Genomic DNA, 23,941 nt, shown 5'->3' with positions numbered 1-23,941 from the left:
ATGCTGATTTAAATGATTTTAATCATTGCAGCATCATGACTGATCCTGGACGTAGACGTTCACGGGGTAGGCAGCAGGCTCCGCTTGATGATACACATCCTCACTTTAGCATTTTGCATGATGAGTCAGAGGATTTAGATGAGACTCAGTTGTCCGAGTCCACAGAGCAGACTAGTGCTCAGCCAGAGCTTGCCCAGCCGGAGGTCATGGCACCGCAGCATCATCCCTTTACAGGTACATCTCTATCAATTTATAAACCATATATATTTTTTTGTTATATGCATTTAGTAATACATGATATATGTTCATTTCATCAATTTTTACATGCAGGAACACAGCATCGACGTGCAGTGCGTGATCCTAGTAGGGGTCTTATTTTGGAAAAATATGTGCATATGCATAATGAAAAATCGAAGGTATAGATATTTTGAGATCATCCGGTTGGCAAAGAAGCTAGTATCATCGCAAATGAGATCAGTTTGCATATATGGAATCATTTTTCATGGACTGCTGAAAGTTTCAAGCATGTAGCTCCTCGATACCGTGATGCTCTAGTCGAGAGGATAGTAGCTGCGATGGCGGGATGGCTCGGTATTGATGCTTCTGAGTTAGCACCTTTACAGTCACATGACGCCGCCTCTGCACCACCATCGTGACACATATCGGGTCAGGGATCGACGGCTAGAGAAGAGAACGAGGCCAACGAGTCAGATCATACCTAGTTTATAGTTTTTTTAAATTTAAAATGGTGTATGGACTTATATTTTTGTATATGACAATGATGGTTATGAAACTTTTTGTTACTTGGAATTGATATTTTGAATTAGAATATTTCTATTGTGTTAATATATTGTTATGTAAAATATGTTTGATCTGAGAATTTATATTTGAGTAGATTTTTTTGATAAAAAAAATAAAAATTAATTTTTTTATCTAAAATTTAATTTAGCGATGAAATATTAATTTCATCGTAAAAAAAATTTGTGAATCCAAAAAAATAAAATTTTTATTATACATTGCGACGAAATTTTTTATTTCGTTGCTAATTTTGCGATGAAAAAATAGTTTCATCGCTAAAAATTTTAATTTTTTGCGATGAAATTTTTATTTCATCATAATTATTGTGACAAAATTTTTATTTTTTTGCCATTATTGCGATGAAATTTTAATTTCATCGCAATTATAGCAACAGACATTTTATTTCGTCGTAATTATCGCGATGAAAGTTTTACGACAAATTATTTTTGCGACGAATTTCATCGTCATGTTTTACGATGAATTTGTTTTTTATCGCAAAAAATTATGATGAAAGAAAAGTTTCGTCGCAAAAAATAAGGGGATATTTTTTTTAATCATTATATTTAGCGATGAAATTATTTTTATCGCTAATATTTGTGATGAAATTCAATTTTCATCGTTAAGATAAAAAAATTAAAAAATTAAAAATTATTTTTTACGATAAAATTATTTTTTACGATGAAATTATTTTTTGTTGTAATTTTAGCGACAAATTTAAGCTCTTGCGATAAAATTGTTTCGTCGCTAATACAGCGAATACTTCGTTGTCTAGGTTTACTATTTTTTACGACGAAATAAAATCGTTTCATCACTAAGATCTTTTGCTACGAGACTTTCTCTATAAATTTTTAGCGAAGATATATTTCATCGCAAATATTTTTAGCGACGAAAATATAATTTTTAGCGATGAAAAAAATTTATCGTAAAAAATTAAATTTCTTGTAGTAATATATATATATATATATATATATATATATATATATATATATATATATGTGTGTGTATATATATATGTATGTATGTATGTATGTTTGTATGTATGTATTTATATATATATACACACACTTTCTCTCTCTTAATCCATGACCTATCAAGAACCATTAAGACTTCAGATCGTCTGGAAAATGCCAAATGTGCTATCCATTACTCTCGTTACCTTGTGCTGTCTAAGATAGATCTTTGGAAGCGAGAAATTCTTAAATAGATTTAGTTAGCAGATATGGTACAGACCAAACCAATAAAAAATACCATGCCAATATTTTTTTATTTTTTTTTGGAAGATGAAATGAGGAGAATAAGGTACTCCCATCAATTTATTATTTTAAGTAAGAGGTACAATGTAAGTAATGATCGAAAAATGATAAAATATAAGCAATATGGTAAGTGGGCCCTTCCTAACAGGTTTCATTGGAAACGAGTAGAAGCATTTGTATGTGAATATCCCATTAACTACAGTTATGGAATAGAGTTCATGGTCCCCATTATATTAATTGATGAGCAGTGACAGGTATTTTCAAAAAGAAAATTCTACATCTATCTCAACACACTACTGTTTAGATGGTTGCAGTATTTTTCAGGTCTCCTTCTATATGTAATGTAGTTTCTATATTTTGCTTCTCTTGAAATTGTAATTTTGATTTTTTTACTAGCAATAAAAATGGGTAGCAACTCGCTGATTTGGTATTTCTTTTCATTGATTTTGTGTACAACACATATGGTGCAGTAAGCCTCTCCAAAAATTGTCTCAAGAAAATAATCAATTTGTATGTGTCTATACATCTAGATCTCATCCACGTAACTCATCATTTTTCTCAAAAAAGTAAAGAAGAAGAAGACAGAAGACAACTCATGCCGCCCAAGTATCTGCCCAATAGGCGGGCTAGGCCGGGTCTGGTCGAGCTCAGCTCAAATATAACCAAAGTTAATCAGGTTCAGATCCAGCTTGGTCCAACTTCCAAGCTTATTTTCCAGGCCTTAGCCCAGTACTAGCTTCGACATTCGGCGTCGGGCCATTACTCTGGCATTGCTCTTTGTCGCGAATTGGATGGACCCAATGGAGGAGGAGGTGGTGGTAGTGGTATCGATCGAACGGCGATGCGATGCTTTCTTCTGTAGTGAATTTGGGCAATGTTGTTATCCTCTCTCGCTCCAGTAGCGTCCATGGGCTGCGTCTATTGCAATCTCCCGGCGATCGAGGGGAACGTGGAGAGCCCGAGGGGGAGGCCGCTAGCAACACATCTTGTGCCGGGGCTGGTACAGGCGGTGCTGCCAATGAAGCGACCACCATTGGTGGAGCGAACAGTGGCCACGGTTGTGTCGGTGTCTTCTTTGCGATGTAAGGAGGTGGTCGTTGGGGGAGATGGGAGCATAGTGTTGGTTGCGGAGAAGAAGCACATGAGTGGTTGAGAAAGGACCAGTGCACAAGATGTTGAGCGGCGGAGGGAGAGGTGGGCTTACTCCACTCATCATGCGACGGTGGCCCGTGGTGTTCCAAAGGTTATGGAAGGCCAGCAAGTGGCACTTGGGTGGCTGCCCTGGCTTGCAGCGATGGTTGGATAGGCAATTATGTAGGGTAAGAGGTAAACATTTGGGCAATCCTTTTCTCTTGGTTAATTTTTCTTGAAAAAAAAATTACAAATCTACTATATATATATATATAAAAGATCCGCACAGGATCAGCTCGTGGTCGAGCCCAGCTTTTACAAGTCTGAGTTTGGTTCGTTTGACAAGCAGGCCCATATTTCTCACCTGCCGGGCTAAAAATCGAGATTCGCCCGGAATGAAGAGAAATTCTTTGTGCACTGTAGATGGTGCACAACCTCATTCACCATCTGCAGTGATTGACTCATGCATGGGCTAAAAAAAAAAAGTATACTACATTTCGATTTCATGCATGAGTCAATTACCGTAGACGGTGTGCGTATTCTATACTGCCTGTGGTGCATAAAGAATTTCTTCCGAAATGAATGAGTAATGGGCTTCGTCGGCCCAATAAATCCAAATGGTCAATGATAGCGAGGCCATATGGCCCGTCCGGCCTATGAATCGGTCAGATATTGCAACATGAGAAATTCTTTATGTACCATGAGCCGTGTAAAAAATCTGATGTGGAGCGTACCATCTTGTCTAATTGATCCATGTACTCATCACTTTCCAACGTACATTTAATACCAGTAAATTAGCTTCTTTCGTTTGTACGATAAAAATACCTCTGTCTTTTGAAAAAAATATGACATCCTGTGTCGTATTATCGTTCAAGATGTCATAATATTATCCGAGATATCATAATATAGAAGTGATATTTTTGTCCAACTACTTTTCAACGCGCATTCAATACTTGCAGATCGAATTTTTTATTTGAAAATTTTGAATGATAAAAATACTACTACTTTTTGAAAAAATTATGACATCCTATATATATTATATTATAATAATATAAATATTTTTATTTAATAAAATTTTTAAATAAAAATTTTAATATACAAATATTAAATATTAAATATATGTTGAAAAACAGTGACCACGTTGCACCGTTGCACCCTACATGGGATTTTCTTCGCTGCCTGCGGTACGCAAAAAATTTGCCATTGCGGCATTCGAATGTCTGTCCACTTATCCCGCGAAGTATAACGTGGACCTAAGAGATGTAAATGGGTGATGGGCTTCGTCCGGCCCAATAAATCCAAATGGTCAATGATAGCGAGGCCGCTGTTAACAGCTTGATGTTTTTGGCGGCTTTGGAGTACTTTCCCACTTCCCTCTCCGCTCCCGCTCAGAACACCCACTCTCGCTCTGCACGTCGCCGTCTTCCCCTCCCCCTCGCCTGTTCTTCCTCTTCTCGTCTCTTCAGAAGGGATCTCGTGCTTTTTTTTGGACGTATCGAAGATGTCGATTCGCATGCCGAATACGAACGCCGAGATCCTGAACAAGTCGGCGGCGCCCCACACGAACATCAACGCTGCCAAGGGCCTGCAGGACGTCGGCCTCAAGGGACCAACCTCGGCCCTAAGGCACCATCAACATGTACTCCTCTTCTCTTCTCTTATCCTCCCTTCCATTTTAATGTGTTTGGGCTTGTTGGACGAGCGGGGCACATCAAGCTCACCAAAGATGGCAACACCCCCTTGAAGAAAATGCTATGCGTGATTGTTCTCTTAACTGTCTTAGAAAAAATAAAGTTACGAACTTTAACGTTTTCTTGAAAGAAGTAAACGTGGTTTGGTGGTTCTTGATTCTATGATTCACTGGGCCGCAAATCCAGAACCCGACGGCCATCATGTTTGCGAGGACCGCGGTTGCTCAGGACGACACCAGCGGCTCTTCACTGGGGAGCTCATGAAGCAGTCCGAGCGCTACATTAATGAAAATTCGATATGCATTCTTGCCCTGCGTTTATTCTTTGTTCTTTTTTCTTCTTTGGACGAAACAATGTTTGCCCATGTCGATGAAACGAAAAAATAATCCGGGTCCGGTTCTGGTAGCTAGTGCCAATGTATTAGTGCTTCGTACTGACAGCGTATTTGGGCCTCCCCTATTGGCGTGTAAAGGGGAAGGACCACCAATGGCTCAATGAATAATTCTTTGCATACTGCTCTGCTGTAGAAAAAATACACTGTCTCATTTAATTAAGCCGCATAACGATTGCTTTTCAATATGTATTTAATATTTATAATTTTAATTTTTTATTTAAAATTTTGAATGATCAACATGTTCCTTTTCTTCTAAAAATATTATGACATTTTGTGATCATATTATGATATCTTGCAGTCAAATTTTGATTTCGTGCATCAGTTGTCATAAATTTTCTTCCAAAAATCATAAAGAGAGAAAGGTATTTTCATTATTGAAAATTTATGAAATTTTTAAATGATGAAAATGCTCATCCCTTCCTTATGACATCCTATGATCAAATTATGACTTCACACGCAGAGCAAAATGTCATAATATGATCACAAGATGTCATAAATTTTTCAAAAAAAAAAAATATTTTCGTCATTCAAAAATTCAAACAAAAAAACGGAACTGCAGACACTAAATGTGCATCGAAAAGCGGTAGCTACATGGCTCAATCAGATAAACATTGTATTTTTTTCTATACTGAATGCGATGTACAAAAAATTTCTCAATAATAATCTTTGGATTGAGTTGTGAGAGGCCCATGATCACATCCTATGTCTAAAATTCTCCGGATGTTGGAGTCCAGTAAAAAAATGTAATTTTCAGCAGCCAAAAAGTTTGGGTTACTGATTTCGTATCCACACAAGATTAGCAAAATATTCTAGGAATCTATACATGGTCCAACACCCAAGCAAGCCCCTGAAGATTATGTCACAACTTGCAAGAATATTGAAGGTACACTTATTATAATGGGTTACCCCATGGAGTGGAGGCATTGATGCTACTGTTATAATGCCAGAACATTACTTGCTGACTTGGATTATGGATGTTTGACAGAAAAGTGGTGAAGAAGTTTAAGAATTTGTATGGCAATTCTGCTGATACTGTGCTTTGATTCGACTCTTTGGCTAACTATTTGTGCCAAAGTGTTGGACATGATTCATTGCATAACTTTTATCTTCTTGTCTCTGTCTAGATTCGCGTGGCATGAGAGTATTTTTGGAGGGTCGTTTTCTGGTTACAAAAGCTTAAATTATGACCCATAAGGTACAAGTCTCCTCACCAACGAACTGGCATATTAGTTTCATGACAGACCCCTTTCTTGCTTAAAGTTGCTTAGCGAAGATTTGACACAAATTCTCACCCGTTGATCTCAAGTAAATAATCATGCGGCCTTCATGCCTTGCAATTGCATTCCAAGAAGTCAGCCCAATTATAACAAGAGAGGGCTTAGATGGTGGTGGTGATGATATCATGATAACGACCGTGATGGTGATAATTAGCACGCATTGCAATTTTATTCGTAGGTTATAATGTATTTAGTGTTGTATCATGAAGAAAAAATCAGCAAATAGTCACATTTTTACCATTTGTGGCCTGAGGGATGCTGCCATTTCATCTAGGGTGTGATGGCTTCTGAGGACACCTCTCTCTTTTTATCCAGTCACTAGTAATTTATAGTGTGCCATGCCAGAAAATTTCTTTAGCTTTGATGATGACCTCCATAATTTCAAATTACTTCAAAATCAACTTGTTTTCAGTGGGATAGTTATCTACACGTTACTGCAGTGGGTATTTTAAGTTATCACTGCTGACCTTACCTTCTGAAATGGCAGGGATGCATCCATGGGTATTGGTCGACAGGTTTGAAATGGAAAAGGGAGCAACTCTTGAATTTCTTGACAGTTTAAGACACTTGTTGTGATAGGTGATATGCCTGACAAAGAGATCTTGAAAACGGTGGCAAGATCAACTCTTAGGACAAAGGTATTACATGTTTCTTCAATCTGAATCATATTTTCCTTCGTATTATATACAGATGCTCCCTTTGTGCATTCTATTTATAACCTGACATTGTTTCGTTCTTTTTCGTTGGTTACAGTTATATGAAGCGTTGGCTGATCAACTGACTGATGTTGTTGCTAATGTGTTGAGCATGATTTTTGTACTCAAACTTCAGAAGGAACTCATTTGTACTGTTTTTCTTGCAGACAGCTGGATACAAATGATATTACAAATAATTGCTCACATGTGCAACAGGATTATCAATTCTTGCTAGAATTATGTACATGCATATATACATACATACATATATGTATGTATAGACTTGCTTTGCCAAGAAATTATACCCAGTACTTTGAGAAACATGCCTTCGTAACGTGGAACGAATTTTCTCGACAAATAAATAACCATTATCTTATGATCCACTGCTACATATTTGTGAGATCAAATCACTAGTCAACTGAATCATCTGCTGAATCCTAGAGGTGCGGTATAGGCAGGTTGACTTTGCTCGAGGTTCAATCCAAAGTCAACTCTATCCTCCCATTTTCGACTCGACAATTAAGGTCCGTTTGGTTGCACTTTTTGATTTTTAATTTTTAATTTTTAAAAAATATTTTTTATTTTTTTATCTTTATTAATGAGTAAAAATAAAAAATATGTTTGAAAACTACGTTGCTGTAAATCTAAAAGCAATATTTGAGGATGGCAGGTGGAGAGCTCGACGAGGGAGAAGAAGGTGAGGAGGTGAAGAACTCAACGAAGGAGAAGGATTCGAGCTCTTTATTTTTTGATTTGGTATTTTAGACGTGGGGAAGCAAAAAAAAGTAAAAAAAATAAGTTTTGAAAAGTAAAAAAATTTTACTTTTCATGTAAAGCAATTATTTTGATTATCTTGATTTTAATTTTTTTTCTTTTCATGATGTTATCAAATATTATTTTTTAATTTTTATTTTTTAAAAATTAAAAAAAAGTGGCTTACCAAACACACACTCTAGGCACGTTTGGTTATATTTTTTAATTTTTGATTTTTAAAAAATATATATATTTTTTATTTTTATTATTAAGTAAAAGTAAAAAAATAAAAAATATGAATGGTAACTATGTTGCTATAAAGCAAAAAATAACATTTAGGGACGGCAGATGAAGAGTTCGACGAGAGAGAATGGTTCAAGAAGGGAGGGAGAAGAGGGTGGAGAGGTGAAGAGTTCGATGAGGGAGAAGGATTCGGATTTTTTACTTTTTGATATGACGTTTTAGATGTGTAGAAGCAAAAAAAAAAATAGAAAAGCAAGTTTTGAAAAACAAAAAATTTTTGCTTTGCATATAAAATAATTATTTTAATTATTTTAATTTTTACTTTTTATTTTTCATGATGTTATCAAATATTATTTTTTAATTTTTATTTTTTAAAAATTAAAAAATAAAAAAAATATTTTTTTAATGACTACCCAAATGTACCCTAAGCTGACCATCTAAACCCAAACCCCAGCTCCAAATCTGAATTTGATGGTGTAGCTCGGGTCAGGTTGAGTTGGTTCACGTTGGGCTAGTATCGGGTTAAGGTATAGCAACAAGCTGGGCGTATCCTTCGCGCGAATGAGCCTTCCTTCGTCCGCGCGAATGAAGCCTTCCTTCGTCCGAATCCACCGTTGAACGAAGTCGTCCAACTGGTCCGCGATCTGTGAGGGGCGCGATCAAACGGTCGATGTCGCGAAAGAAGATCGATCATTCTTTCGTGCCAACGAGACAACCCGAACCATCTCACAAGTGCTGCTGGGACCCATCAACTGGATGGTTTTGAAACTTTACGGCAAACACTAGAATTACTTAAATACCCTCTCCTTCGAGCTATATAAAATGTCTCTCGGTCCGCGTCCTTTTTCTTCCACTGGAAGCCACTCTTCCAAAGCCCGCCAAGCCCGTCCTGATCTCTTTCCCCTCCGAACAACGCCTTCCCACAACACGGCCCCCCACCCTCACCCCAGGCACAAGGAAGAGAGATGCCTTCGATTCCAATCACGGAAGGCACGGGGCCATTCTCTCCTCTATAAGAAGCGGCGGCTCCTATCGATCCGTGAGGAGATAGCTGGTTTGTCCTTCGATGGGGAAGCGGAGGCCCGTGGTGGTGCTATCTTCCTCCTCCTCTGAGGAGGAGGGCGAGGCCCTTGGCGGCTCGGCGACTGGAGGCCTCGAATCGTCAAGATCGAGATCAAGAACGGCACAACCGGTCTCGTCGAAGAGGCCTCGAGTTGGGAGCTCGAAGAGTCGTCGCGTCTCGAGTGAAGCATCTCCTGAACTCGAGGTAGCATGCGATTTTTGGCCCTTCAAATCACTTTTCTTTTTTTATCTTCTTGTTTCTTTAACCAAAGTTTTTGATTTTGTGAACGCAAAAGAGTCTTCTTGGTAGGGTTTCGTGGTTACCTATTTCAATGCCATCGTCTTCCTCTTCTTTCTTTGAGAAACAAAATCTTGATGGCCTATTTTTCATCTTTTCCTCTTTCCTGTGGATTGGTTCAGTGGATCACATTTTGGTATTTAGAGACGAGGAAGATAGAGATGAAGCCTCTTAGGGCTTATCACAATGTGTGACATATAATTTGCGAAAAGGATGCCTTTGAGGCCGCATATCTTTTCTCTGACCGATGATGGATGGTGTAGAACATTGGAGAGTCTGAGATATCAACTTTGCTTGAGACCTTGAAAGTAGTTCACCAACTGGAGTGCATAAATCGAAGCCAGAAATAAGATACTGCTCTATTGAGGATGTCAAATGAAGTGATAATAGATTTAGTATTCTTAGTACATTCATGAACGATAGAATTTTTTTACGGTCACAAAAGAATGATCACAAAAGCCATAAACGGGTTCAGGAATGTGTTACAATTGCCCATAGAAATTACTAATAACCTTTGCCAAGTGGTTTGAACTGCAGTCAGTGTGATGTGCCAGTGCAGCTTGAAACCTGCAATTTTTTTTCCAAAAGATTTAAGAACCAGGAGAATGATGATCTATGAGGTCATGTGCTATAACATTTTTTGAGCAAGCATCGAAAGATTCCTGATAAATTTCAAGGGTTTGGTAATCTTATATATTGAATCAATCAAATTGAACAGACTGGCAGTGTGAGCAATTCTGTTAACTAGGTTGTGAAGTGCAGAGCCAGTGACTAAGTGAGGGCTTGTACAATCATATAAAACATGCTTCTCAATAGGAAATTTTTTTGTAGAAGGCCTGATAATTATGTTTCAATGCATAATCCCACGTACCTGCGTGAAGACGTTTGAATGTGCACTTCTATTTAAGGAGCAAAGTGGAAAAAATAAACTTGGAAAAAGAAAGCTACATAAATCCCAAAGGATAAGCAATACTTTTTACCCCAAATTCCAGCGATATATGATTCTGTCTCCTGTGTATGCTGATGATCATTGTCATCACTTATGTCATCTAGACTGATTAGGATAGGACTTCTTGTTTCGTAAATAACATCAACAGGAATAAGTAGAGCATCACAATTCTTCTCTTGAACAAGTATGAAATATAGCAAGAGGCCTTGATGGAGCTTTATCTCTTGCACCGATCAGCTTAAGGAAGTTCACCACTGAAACAAGGCAAAAATTAAGGAAGAAAAACTTTATTTAATAAATCAAACTACCTTGACAATGCATAGATTGTTGTTGTGGAATTTTATGGAAGACTAGTCTGCACTAGGTTTTTCACAGGATTTTATAGAAGATGTTTAAGGCAGTCTAAATCATTAGCTCAGATAAAAAGATTCGTCATGACATAGGAACAAATTGGCTGATGGACAAAATATTTTTAGTAACTTAGACACTTGTTGGAAATGCTTCTCATTGGACTTTTCTACAGCGTACAGTTATAAAATGAAGTCACATTTGAGACTACAACCACACAAAGTATAGGTTGTAACTTAATCCCATTATAGACTTCGAAGATTGAAGCAAATATGAATCCTACTAATCTTCCAAGTCTTTTTTCGATAAAGGTACTCTAATGATAACCTTAAAACTACACACCTATTTGAGGCAAAAATTATCTAAGGGATCAAAAAAACAAACAAAAAAAAAATGCTACAGCATCAAGATCCTCATTATTTATGGTTGTGTAATCCAATTTTGAGTCCTTGGGAGGAGCTGGCTGATGGATCTTTTAATAGGAAGAGAAGTAATACAACTAGTGTTCAATTTGAGTAGTCATATGTCAAGTCCTCGATGATGGAAAAATAATTTTGTTATAATGGTCCATGAGTCTACTTTAATAAATTGCATTGAAATGATCATTTCACCTTCAAATCATATAGTACTAAATGATGAACCTATCAGCTATTGGTAAACATGGCTAAATTTTCAGTCTATGGTTGTTGTGACTTGTGAGCAAGGTTTGTCATCTCGGTACTGGACCCTGTATCGGTACTATCCTATTATAGTATCAGTATGCGATTTGGTATGTTACGATATATCGGTGCGGGCGATATGGCAAACCTTGGTTGTGAGTGTCTCAAGATCCAAAACTCAACCCCAACCCTCTCCAAAAAAGAAAAAAAAGAATCCCAAAATTCATTTTCAATCAACATGCACTAGTGTCCCTGACATGAAAAGAAAAATAAATGAGGAAAATATGGAAACTTCTAAGCAAGAGAAAGAAAATTCTCTAAAATCATTGGAAACTAGCTGATCTCTTGCATCACTTTGCATGCTATGAAGGTAAATCACATAAACTAAGACTCAAGGTTTGTGAAGTGTAACTAGATTCCTATATGAAGTGATTTAAGGCAAGTATAGTGGTTTGTGTTATCAGTGGCAGCCATGGTGCACTTTGCCCGTCTGTTCCGGTGCATACAGGGCATATTGTATCATATTGGTACAAAAAAAATCAGAAGGGGGCATGTTGAATATTGATACATTGAGTTGATGCCCTTATTGGGCATATACCGATACTGTACCGAGATGGTACTACTACAGATCTAGAATCGAGATTGCATACCTTGGTGGTAGCTTAATTACTTGATAAGTACTACAGTGGTTATCGTAAAGTAGAAATATGTTGGTCATCTTACTCACTATCTACTTATGAGAACATAATTATATCCTTTGGGAGGTTGATAATCAACATGCCAACTTAGCAGATGAATTATAATTAAATAATTTATTTTTTTAATTCTTGGATTTGATTTTGTATGCATTGGTTTCCTTTTCTACTCTATTTGCTTGCTTTTGTCTGAAATTTTTATTTTTATTGCTTTCTTGAAGGTTAAATTTGATTTGCTCTCAGAAGATTTTTGTGAATGTCGTCATGAATTTAGAATTACACCAGGTATGTTTTTGTTTGAACTTTTAAGTTCTTGAATCTGCAACTGAGTGCAATTTTCTCTTTTTTGCATTGGTATCTGGTTTATCTTTGTTACCTAGAGAAATGGCTAAAGATTGGCAATTCTTTAGGAAGAATTCTACATATCCGCTGCTAGTTAATGTAGAAAAATGTTCAGTTTACATCTTAGAGAAATTAGAATGGATTCATCGTATCATAAACATAACTATCATGCCTTGCCCTAAGCATTTAGTGCTGGCTTTATGCATCATTGTTTGCCAATTGTAGATGTTAGAGGCAATCATCTGTTGCAAGGTTTGTTGTACCGCACCGAACAAGATGGATGGGGTACCGGTATGCGGTATGATGAGTGTACCAACTTTTGGTACGCCGAACTGGCCCCGTATGGTATGGGGCCGGGTACTGAGACAACGAATTTTTATCTATTAGCATAACATGCTTGGCTATGTTTTTGATTGTATATACTATATATGCAATTTCAAATTGTTATGTGCTGAGAAGGACAATTTGAATCAGGTTTTACATGCATGGATGGGATAGAGCTTTGGGTTGACAAACATAAACCCCGATCCTTGCCTGAGCTTGCTGTTCACAAAAAGAAGGTTTTTGTTTCTTGCAGTGATGCTTTACATAAAGAGCATGTTGGCTTCTTTTAACTAATTCCTTGATAGTATGTATGTTTGTTTTTATTTTTTTTCTCCATCGGTTTTTGTTATGTGTGGTTGTATAGGACGACCAATAGAATTTTTCATCCCTTAATTTATTAAATTTTGCTTAAACTTGTTTTAAAAGGCATGGGCACTCAAGAGGAAGATGAAGTACAAGTTAATGATGATGGCTGACCATTAGACTTAAAAGGGGGGGGGAGGTAAGAAAAATTGAGGACTAAGAATCTCACAAAACAACAATATGGAACCTTGCCTTTGGTTTTAGTGGAGCAAACAAGTTTTGGTTTTGATAGAGTTGGTAGTTTAATGGACTCCATCTCTATTTGAAAACTTAAAATGTCCCAAATGGTTAATTAAAAGTAGAGAAAACTTTTGGAGATTAAGGATGTAAAATGTGCAAGAAACTTATTTGGCATAATTCTAGAGTATATTATTCTATTTTAGAATCTTTAAATATATCATTTCAGGCCTATGTTGGTATTCACTGAGGTAGTATTTTTTAATGCAGAATATACACTGTGGGGGGCATTTTTTCCTTTTTTTTTTTTTTTTTGCCCATGGGGTTTTTTGGTTTTTGGGGGGGGGGGGCGGGGGGTTGCACTAAGCACTCATTTTTGGCTTGTGGAATAGACTTGTTGTCTGACAAGGGATAAACCTCTTGAAATGATGGCTATTGCTACTGGGGTCTGGAAAATTCATTGTTCTTCTTATGTGTAGTTATTGCTCATAATTTGGATTTATGATTGCATATAGTTTGGAGTCATGGTTATTTTATATGATGTTGTCATCCAATCAATGTTTTAAATACTGTGGAATGGGCCATCTTGGCTTTTCTGTGGCATGGGATGCTCTGCATACTGACATTTGGGATAGTGGATGTTTTGTCCCATTTTGATCCATTTCCCAACTCATCCTATTCCAACATTCAAGCTAGTGGGACGCCTAACATCCCACCAAAATTTATAACCTCGCATCTAATTACTTTTTTCTACTTCACCAGTGAACATGTCTCTATGTGCCAGCAAAAGATTTATGTGACATTAATCAAGGCCATTGGGTGAGGCATGGAATTGGGTGGGAGCAGGGCACTATTAGAAGTGAAAATCTCTCCATACCCAGTCATTTTTTCTGCAAATGAGAGATGGGTAATTTTGTCTAAAGAAAAATATACCATTGTTTTGGTCTTTTGTGATGGGGCGGGGGGGTTGAAATCCTGATGGTTCACTATCATATGAGAAAAATCCCTCCACACTTGGCCACTTTTCACCAAGGGAGAAGGGAAATTTTGTCCAAAATATATAAACAAGCACATGTCCCATGAACTTATTGCTCCAACCAAATGGCATCAGCAAAGGATATCCCATGCGATTATCCATTAAACCAGAAACACAAAATTCCTATCCTGTGGAGTAAGTCCTATACCGCCAAACTTATCCGAATAAGTTTTGCTTATCACTTTCACATTTATTCAGCAACAGAATGCAGCCTAAATGAAGCATTTTTTAAGTAAGTTATTGAAACAGACTGCTTGTTAAGGGTATGTATATCATTTTTTATGTTTTGAGGGCAATCCAAGCAAGCAATTGTTGACTCTAGTAATTTCAGCCATGTTCCACATGCTTGGTAAACAGCTAATTTTAGTGTTGAACTAAGTTTGTTTCACTTTCAACAGAACACCTTTCATTTTTTTATTTTTAATAAATTTTCTGTTCCAATATTATGTGTTACCAAGATGCTGGCTTAGTATGGTTTTTCTGTTTTACCATAAACAACACTAACTCCCATGTATGCTCTCAAGTTTTTTTTTTCTCTAAGTTGCTCCCACCTCCCAGCTTAGAATAACCACTCCAAAAGGGACCTGCATGAGTGTTCGTTGACCAGGATGGCAACGATCTTTGCCCTTTGGGCTTCATGTTAAGGTTACCTGCTTCTACAGATCTTACCCAAATGTTTCTACTTCTTTTTTTAAACATTGACAAAAACAAGTGACTTGTATCTGCAGGTGAGTGAGAATGTGATGGTAATGCTAATGCTGTTTTGGCAAAATCCCTACTCCTTATTTTTTATTAGTAGAATGGTGCACCTTTAACTTTTTTCTTGAGCTTTATAACTGAAAATTATATCTGTAAAAATGCTTTTTTTTTTTCCCTGAAGCATTTTTTTTTTCCTGAAACTTGGCATTCCAGGTCGAAGAAGTGAAGAAATGGATGGAAGAAAGAGTAAAGACACCAAAGGTGATTTAATCTTATCATTACCTTTTTCCTTAACCAAATGGACTGAATTAGTGAGACCTGATTCTTTTTCTTGGAATGGTGTATGCTCAGATATGTAAGTGACCATTCACTCTTTGTTCATTGATTTTGTACCTTTGTCATATCTTTGCGAACTTGTGTTGCACTGTTAAAAAAGCTTGAATCATATACACATAGGATCAACTGCTCTGATAAAATCATTGTGCATAATTTAAGTTCTAAAGTGAGGAGTGATGCAAGAAAATCAATAGAAATTCTAGGTAGCAAAATGAAAAAGAGTTCTTTATGTGAGTGCGGAGACACTATTTTTGACCAAAAAATATAGTGAACAGAAGAATGCTTCCTAATTTTCTTGAATGGTAGCTGATGATTTACTGTTATGGCATTCCAAACCATTGGCTGCCATCAAATTGAAAAATAGACTCTTTCATACTGATGTTAAAACATACCAACACTCTTCAAAGAAAATCAAAATCCTAAGCTACATAGACCAAATGGCTCCCTATTAACTAAAAAGCCAGAGTTGACCAAAATTATGCTCCTACACTATAGATAGTGTGCAGGTCTACCATATTTTTGACTTGCTAAAGTTTTACTGATTAATATCAATATTTCTTGTATTGATTTGATTTGCAGACCCTTTATATGCTATTTACATGATTTACTTCTTTAATTCATATGCTCCTAGCTGTTTGTTTAACCATGTGAGTTTCTTTCGGTTTCTGTGATAGTAACTGATATATTATAATGAGATTCTTTTCTCACTGTATAACAGGAAGGCTTTGGCAACTGTGCTCTTCTTATCACTGGACAAGCTGGAGTTGGAAAATCCGTATGTTTTTGTTTATTCTTTGTAAGGCATTGACGCTTTCACCTGTTTGTGATCAGTCTGTTAGGCACTGATTCCACATTGCTTTTAGTGCTCAAGTGGTACATTCGAGGATTATATTAAGCCACTACCATAACAAATTTGCAATAACATCTTACTAGTGTTGGGCTAGTATAATGCAATATGAGAGGAAGCATGGGGCCGATGTTTCTGTTTTAATGAAAGATTATATTATTTGTGCATATGCTCCCACTTTTGGCTGGTTTATTTCTTCTTTCTCTTTGGCAAGAAGTGAGCCTGGAGATACCTGATTATGAGAGCTTGGAGTTTCTGTAGAGATCATGAGACTGGGGATGTGTGTAGTCTGTCATCTGGACCGAGGAGTTAAGATTGTAAAAGCAGAGATTAGCCATGCAGGAACCATTGCAGTCTCGATACCAGGTCCTATACTGGTAGCATGCTGATACAATGTCAGTATGTCTGGTACGAGGGTTGGTTCAGCATATGAAACCAATTTGATATCGTTATAGTGCGTTACACCCGATAGGGGGCAGTATCATATAGAAAGGGTACACCCCTTGATTCTAATGTTTCCGTAATGTCATAATAAAAAGGGTAGTTGGTTGTAAAAGGTAGAACAAATTGGCTATTACTAATTCGTTCTGTTAAGCGTTTTTCCCCTCATTTACAAAATGAACCTATATTTGTAACAGCTGATCCTTTATAGTCTGAAGACCTATTTATTTTTAATGTTTATAATCTTTCTGTCGTATTAAACTTGCTTCTGTGGCTAGTTTTTTGCTGTTCATTTCTGAATGGAACATTCTAAGCATGTAGATGTGAACTTTTTCAAGATATCCTATGCTCATACTTCTAAACTTTGACACTCATATGTCAGAAAACTGATTGAAAGATGGTGGTTTTTTAGTTGTGGAGTTCTTAATTATCACATAATATTAAATAATCAGATAAGACACTCATCCATGGGAAGAAGCTTTCTTTTGTTTATTGTAATCCACTTTCATGTGAAGCTATAGTTTTTCTTCTAGTAAAATAGCTAACTATATCATATTATTTTGTAACATTATACTAGAAATATTTCAGGGCTTACATATATGAGGGCAAAATCTCTCTTGCAGGCAGCTGTTCATGTAATAGCATCACAACTTGAAGCTGAATTGTGCGAATGGATGACTCCCACACCTACGCTCTGGCAAGAGCATATACATAATACTAATTCAGGTACTTCACATTGCAGTTGCAATTAAGTTTGCAGGTTAACTTGATATTTTTGATTCTCACATGCTGGAACTATGCACCAGACAACTGCTCTGTAAACAGATAAGTCAGACTTTTGATAGGCCTTTTGTCAGGCTAAGACTTTCTCCTTCTAAAATGTTATAATTATTAGACAGTTTGGTGTTCTAATTTTTGTTTTATTTTATAATAACCGATGCTGATGAATGTTTTAGAAATACGCTACATGTCAAAGTTGGATGAGTTCGAAAACTTTGTAGAAAAGATCAGAAAGTATTCGTTGCTTCATCCAATGAAGATAGGAGGATCAAGAAAACCAGTCATTGTCTTAATCGATGACATTCCTGCGGCAGCTGGAAGAGTTGCTTTTGCCAGATTAAACAAATGCTTAACATCTCTTACTCAATCAACTCAAGTTCCAACAGTTATTTTGATCACCGAGTATCATAAAACTGAGTCTGGTGACAATGCCACCCACTACTGGGAAGAACTTGTGTCATCTCTTGAGAGAGCTGGGGCTTATAAGGTAAGGTTTCCTGCAAACCTTTTGTACATTTAGTAAATCATCAAATTATGCGAAGTGTCTTAATTTAATTGTGTGCAGGTAGCTTTCAATCCTATTACCGTAAATTCTATCAGGAAAACCCTTAGTAAAATATGCCAAGAAGAGAAGTCTCATGTGACTGCAGAGTGGATAGATCAAATAGCAAAAGCTAGTGGAGGTGACATCAGACATGCTATAACATCTTTGCAATATTGTTGTCTGAAACCAGATAGATTTTTTTCTTTGCCTGCATCAACTCTAAGTAACTCTTACGGTGAAATGAATTCCGATAAGTCCAATTTATTGTCAAATTCAAGCCTTGAAGATGGGAACCCTGATTGCAAGATATCCTTGCCATGTGGAAGAGATGAAACACTTACAGTATTCCATGCCTTGGGGAAGTTTTTGCACAATAAGAGGGTGGCAGTAGATCCTTGTGCACTGGGTATGTATAATGATTTTTTCTCTTTATATATATATACACACACATGAAACTTTTCGAGCATTGGCTCTAAATTGGTTGCTTGAGATTGTATATGTAGCATGATATATAAGTTTGGTATTGATTGGCACCTAGTTTGATAAGTTTGTTCTGCAGTCTACCAAGATCATCTTCAGGATATCCAAATAAATGCATGGGAAGCTACTTTTATTTTTTCTAATACTTTTGTTGCATTCTTAAATTTCGTGATGTTTGTCTGTGTTTTTTTTTCCTCAATAACTACATCATTTTGTCATCATCAGTGGATTGATGGACCATGAATTTCTCATCACTTTGAAATTTGATGTTATTTTTATTGAAGCAAGAGTTCTCTTTATTTTTTTTTTATGACCATCATCTAAATCTTTTTGGGTTCTAAAAACCTAAAGCTGAGCATTTCTTTTGTTGTGAATGACCAGTAAATTCCCATACCACATTATCTTCTTAAAGTGAGACACTTGTGTTTAATGAATGCCTTGTCTTAAAATAGGCCCTGATCCAACATGTCTTGAAACCTAGCCATTTAAATAGCAGTTTGTAGGTTTTTGTGAAACTGACAAACCTGATTGGGAGTTTATGACTCGATTAACCTGATTAAGAATTGGATCGGGCTTGGCTTTGGGTCAATCCTACCCAACTAAGACCTGCTCAAGTTTACCATGTATTATCTGGTGCATAAATATTATACATTGTATTAACATTTTGTTACAGGTTTAACATTTGGATCTTCATCTAATGGTCAACCTAGTGCCCGTTGCTCTAGAGATTTGGGAACCAGGAGAGAAGACTTCCCACGGCCCAAAATCCCAATCCTCTTGAAAATCTTAATTTCCTTGCTTAGCTGCCATGAGCCTGCCTCTGGTCCTCCTTCTGTTCTGTACCTTTGTGAAGTCTCCCCTCAACCACTATCAATCCATGTAAAACATCTCTCTCCACCCCATCTAGTTCTCTCACTTCCTTGATGTGTAACAGAAAAAAAGACTCAAGTTCATCCAAACTCATTTCTACATGCATTCAGTGAAGATTGTCCTTGAGGGCACGCCTTAGTGTAGTTAGTGGATTTGAGATGATAGATTAAACGTTTGGTGGTTTTCCTTGGCTGATGATTTGATTAGAGCCTAATTATGATTGCAGCATCTTCTATATTGGATTAGTTGTAATTCATGCATTGGTTGTGCTTTTTGTAATTAAGGGTATCATCTCTAGGATCATGAGACCACCATGATTAGATCACGTAAAATTTGTAGAATGCTATGTTCCACTAATTCACCATGAGTCTCCACCATTGAAAAGCATAACTAGTAGCTTCCTTCTATGTTACCACCTTTATCTTGTACGCTCACTTTTATTTATTCATGGCCAAACTATCATGAAGTCGATCAGGTTTCAGTTGCATCACAAGATTTCTGTCTATCACATCAAGGGGTCTCCATCTCCGTGATTGTTGGATCAGCAATTTAGCATCAAAATCTAGTAGCTGATGTTTTCTTTACATCATGGAAGTTTTTTTTTTTTGGTTTAGTTTGTATATGTTTGATTAGGCAATCATTCTTCATCTTTGGCTTTTGTCTTGAGTTAACAAATTCAATTTGCGGCTGTTTTTCTTCTTCTGCTTCTTCTTCATTTTTTTTCTTTTTTTGTTTTGAGACTTTTCCGCCTTTACTAGCAAGGCCTCATTGTAATCCTTGGTAGTTTAACATAATAAAACCTAATCACCTACTGTTTGGTGTAATCATCATATGTTTACCTTGCTATGCTACTCTCACCTACACCATTTACCTGTTCTCTGGCCATATATGAACAAAGTAAAAGAATCAACTTTAGTTGTTTGCCTTTTATATTGTATTTATTATCTCTTGGAGGGTCTTATTCTTTATTTGTCCCATGTCTTGATCATATTGTCAGTTGCTGCTGTAGAACAAGATTCATTTCCTCTGCAGGAGAGATTTGCAAGGAATCCACTAAAAATGGATACTCCAGAGAAAGTTCTTTCTCAGGCACATGGGCAAGTGCAGCCTATTGTTGATTTTCTCCATGAAAATGGTAATACTTCTATCATTATCCTGGCTTTTCACTTCATCATGCCGAGAAACTTGCTTATTTACAATTCATAGCCTGTTGTATCATGAAGAGAAAGTGTTGATTCTTTTTTTTTTTTTTTTGTGGCAATTAGCAAGAGTTCAGCTTTGTGGAAGTCATTCTGATGGATGGACTCAAAGCCATGTCTTGGATGGATCACTTAGTTAATATGATGAGGTCATCCACAATATGGCTTTCTGTTATACTAGTGACTAAATATGGTCTGCCTATGTATGCTGTAGATGATGGTTCTCTGACTTGTTCCTTTCCAATGCATTGTGTTGTTCAGGAAATTTCTTTTTGCTAACCTCCATTGAGTTGTGGATAGTTAATTTCTTGGTGTAGGCAATTATCAAAATTTACCTTAAAAGAACATAATTTTTTGAACCACATTAATGGATCCAATAAGTCATGAATCTATTTGACTGGATCAAACATGTTCTTTTGAAGTCTGCTAGATTTGGGTAAGAATGGCTTCAACAAAATTGATATATATTAACCATCATAGCTCACCCTTGTATGGCATGCTTATAAAATTGTGGCAAGGTGCATGTCTTTGTAAGCCAAAGTTACCGCTTGCTAACCATTTGAGTGATTTGTTGCACCTTCTATGCAAAATTACTCTTTGATCCTGTTTGTTGCATCTTGATCAATTCATTTATAATGAAACTTACTGCTTTTCTTCCATGCACGAAATTAAACATGAAGTTGAGAAACTTGTCGAAAAGACAACACTGTGTGTTGCGTGTCTCTAGAAAATGATTTTTGATCTATCCAATGGCAATTTCAATGTTTCAGCATTGCTGGTTGAATTTTTAGCATGGAATTTGTTCTTTGTTGCCAAAATGTGAACCTTTTTCAGGAGAAAGGGAGGGAAAGCCACCCCTACCATACTTATGCAGGTCCAGCTTTTTGGAATTGCACCACCCAACAATCGAACCAAGAACCTTTGGTTGCTAATTAGAGGGGTATTACCACTGGGGCAGGCCAGTAAATGTAACTTATCCCATAAAATGCTTGTTGTCTTAATCTGGATGGCTTAAGGTTATAAATTGGTATTTAATCCGAGAAATAACTTAACCTTGCTACTTCAGTTGCACTCTGAATGTCATGATATTTCAGTATCCTCGTAAATGTAACTAGACCCACGTCTCTTTCTGCAGTTCTTGATTTTATCAGTGATGATGAAGTTGATAATGTATGGTTGGTCACCTCTTATTTAAGTGATGCTGATTGCCTCCTTGGTGGTGTTCTACGCCCAACAAAGCGTCAGATGATACCTGAGGTGTATGAAGTGGAAAGTGTAGCACAATCATTTGCTGCTTCAGTGGCAATACGTGGGGTACTATTTGCAAATTCTAAGCCTTCACCTTCAAGGTCTCTTTTCTCAGTTATTTCTATAATGGTAGGCATATAATTAGTTTGACATGAAGCTTCTTAACTATGCGCCGTGATATGGCAGGTGGCACACCATCCGCCGCCCAAGGCTTTGGCAAGTTGAGCAATCATCAAGACACAATAAGGTAGATCAGTTATATTATATCAGCTGATATTGTTGGCCTTGTTAAAAGATAGCAGTTATCTAAAACTGATATGTCTCATATTAGTGTGTGAAAAGAGTTAATAGTTATCTGTTCTATTCTGTCTCTGCAAAGAGGATGAACTTTTGGTTGTCAATCAGTGAGCACCAATGGTAGAAACCATAAAGGCTATGCCCCAGTCGAGAAAGACCTCCAGATTATGCTTTCCATAAAATTCTGCTTCTGGCTTGATGCCGTGCTCCTTTCAGCGAATCCAGCCACCCAACTGGGAACTTCAGGGCCCAAGCAGAATCTGGGGTTTGTTGGCGCTTTGTTCTATAAAAGTTATTTGGAGAGGGAAAATTTTCTTGTGTTGTTAGTTACTCGACGCCATCAGTATTCCTTGTTCATAGGTTGGTTGTCAACATTATTGGAAATAGAACTATCATGCCCTTTTATTCATTTCTTCTTTATCCAGCCTCTTAAATTCTTAGATGAAAAAGCACTTTAAGAGATAACTTCTGTTCCTTGCCGTGCAGTAGCCAAATTATTCTCTAATCAGTTTACCTCTTGTAGCCTGCTTCAGGACTACTACAAGAGGTAAACTGGTTTGAGAAAATAATTTTGTAGAATTAACTTCGACGTATAACACCACTTGGAAATCATGAGTTTGGTTGGTGGGCTTGTTATGCGTCGGTAGGATCTCTGCATCAGGAACCAAACCAGTGATACTGTCACCAAGCACAAATTAATAGGAAACAAAATGAAAACACAAGTCCTGGTTCATACATATTATTAGGTGCTTAAATGCCCCAGAAAGTGTGGATAGGTCAGTGTCTCATGACTTCAAATTACTTTCTTTATTGATCTAAATCTCATGTGAGCCGATTACTCTTAAGCCCCACTTAGGCATGATGGTCATTTTATCTACCTGTCTTGTTATCACATGTGCACAACTCTACTCCATCTTTATAGCCTCTATTGATCTCTGTCCGGAAATGCAGACGCTGATGCTGTTGGAGAGAGGTGAGACCTACAATAATTCCAGCTTGTGCAGCATGTCCTACATAGCTGCTGAATGTAGACCTACAATTAAATGGCTTAGGGCACGAACATTGCTAGATGTTCATAAGCATGAAAATCATTTACATTATCCAGAAGGAGAGGAGGATAACTCTGATTGGTTACTTATGGATAAATTAAAAGGCAGCAACTCTGAGGAAAGTGAAGAAGATGACATTGAAGATTGGTAGACCTTTTGTTGCTTTTATTCCTTATTATTGTGATGGTCGTATATCCAGAGATTACATGGCAATAGAGACCCGAGAATTTCATTTGGACATTTTCGCAAGAGACTCTGCAACCCCGAAGCTTTCTGTGGTATGTGGGTGTATATCTGGGCATTCAGGTCTTGTGGAATCACTTAATTATTAAAACTTGCTGCTTGCATTTGCCTCACCTTGTTCTGCATATCCAAGACCAGGTTGGAGCATGTTAGGATGGACCACAGTCGGTTTGGGCAAGCATGATGAAGCAACCCTCTGAAGCAATATTCAATATCTGATGTGCTCAATTTTGGTTGTAGTGAAAATTCAGTTTGGTGTCTTCGGAATGAAAATAGTGAAAATGGTTGAAGTGATGGTCTTGTATATTAGTTGAATGAAACATTGTAAATGTGAATACCACATTTTGCGAAGGAAAAATATTTCCTCACCTCATTTTTGGTTTCGATAGTCAAAGTAATTCCAAGTCTTGTTTGATGATC

The 23,941-nt window shown here is 36.9% G+C and overlaps 1 protein-coding gene across 9 annotated transcripts; it reads left to right on the top strand.

The window, feature by feature from the left end:
* Window positions 1-9,093: 9,093 nt before the first annotated feature.
* LOC105053759 (cell cycle checkpoint protein RAD17) lies at window positions 9,094-23,941 on the top strand. Of its 9 annotated transcripts, none has more exons than XR_002165738.3 (14): window positions 9,094-9,502; window positions 12,468-12,531; window positions 13,063-13,148; window positions 15,217-15,291; window positions 15,401-15,448; window positions 16,242-16,319; window positions 17,435-17,537; window positions 17,768-18,078; window positions 18,157-18,541; window positions 20,483-20,620; window positions 21,820-22,033; window positions 22,119-22,179; window positions 23,181-23,556; window positions 23,660-23,941. XR_002165738.3 is itself a non-coding variant. In XM_019853798.3 (13 exons), exons 1-13 carry the CDS (start codon window positions 9,302-9,304, stop codon window positions 23,427-23,429), a joined length of 1,992 nt encoding a protein of 663 aa, XP_019709357.1. In that variant the 5' UTR covers window positions 9,094-9,301; the 3' UTR covers window positions 23,430-23,941. The 9 variants fall into 9 exon arrangements, 6 of the variants coding, with proteins under 6 accessions (XP_019709357.1, XP_019709356.1, XP_019709359.1 ...); XR_012135268.1 differs by lacking the exon at window positions 23,660-23,941 and adding an exon at window positions 22,312-22,589 and having other exon boundaries at window positions 21,820-21,998; window positions 23,181-23,392; XR_012135267.1 differs by lacking the exon at window positions 23,660-23,941 and adding an exon at window positions 22,312-22,589 and having other exon boundaries at window positions 23,181-23,392.

Source organism: Elaeis guineensis, chromosome 11, assembly GCF_000442705.2.
Source record: "Elaeis guineensis isolate ETL-2024a chromosome 11, EG11, whole genome shotgun sequence".
Classification (NCBI taxonomy): domain Eukaryota; kingdom Viridiplantae; phylum Streptophyta; class Magnoliopsida; order Arecales; family Arecaceae; genus Elaeis; species Elaeis guineensis.
The sequence above is the reverse complement of the archived record's forward strand: the minus strand, read 5'-3'. Positions and strand labels throughout refer to the sequence as shown.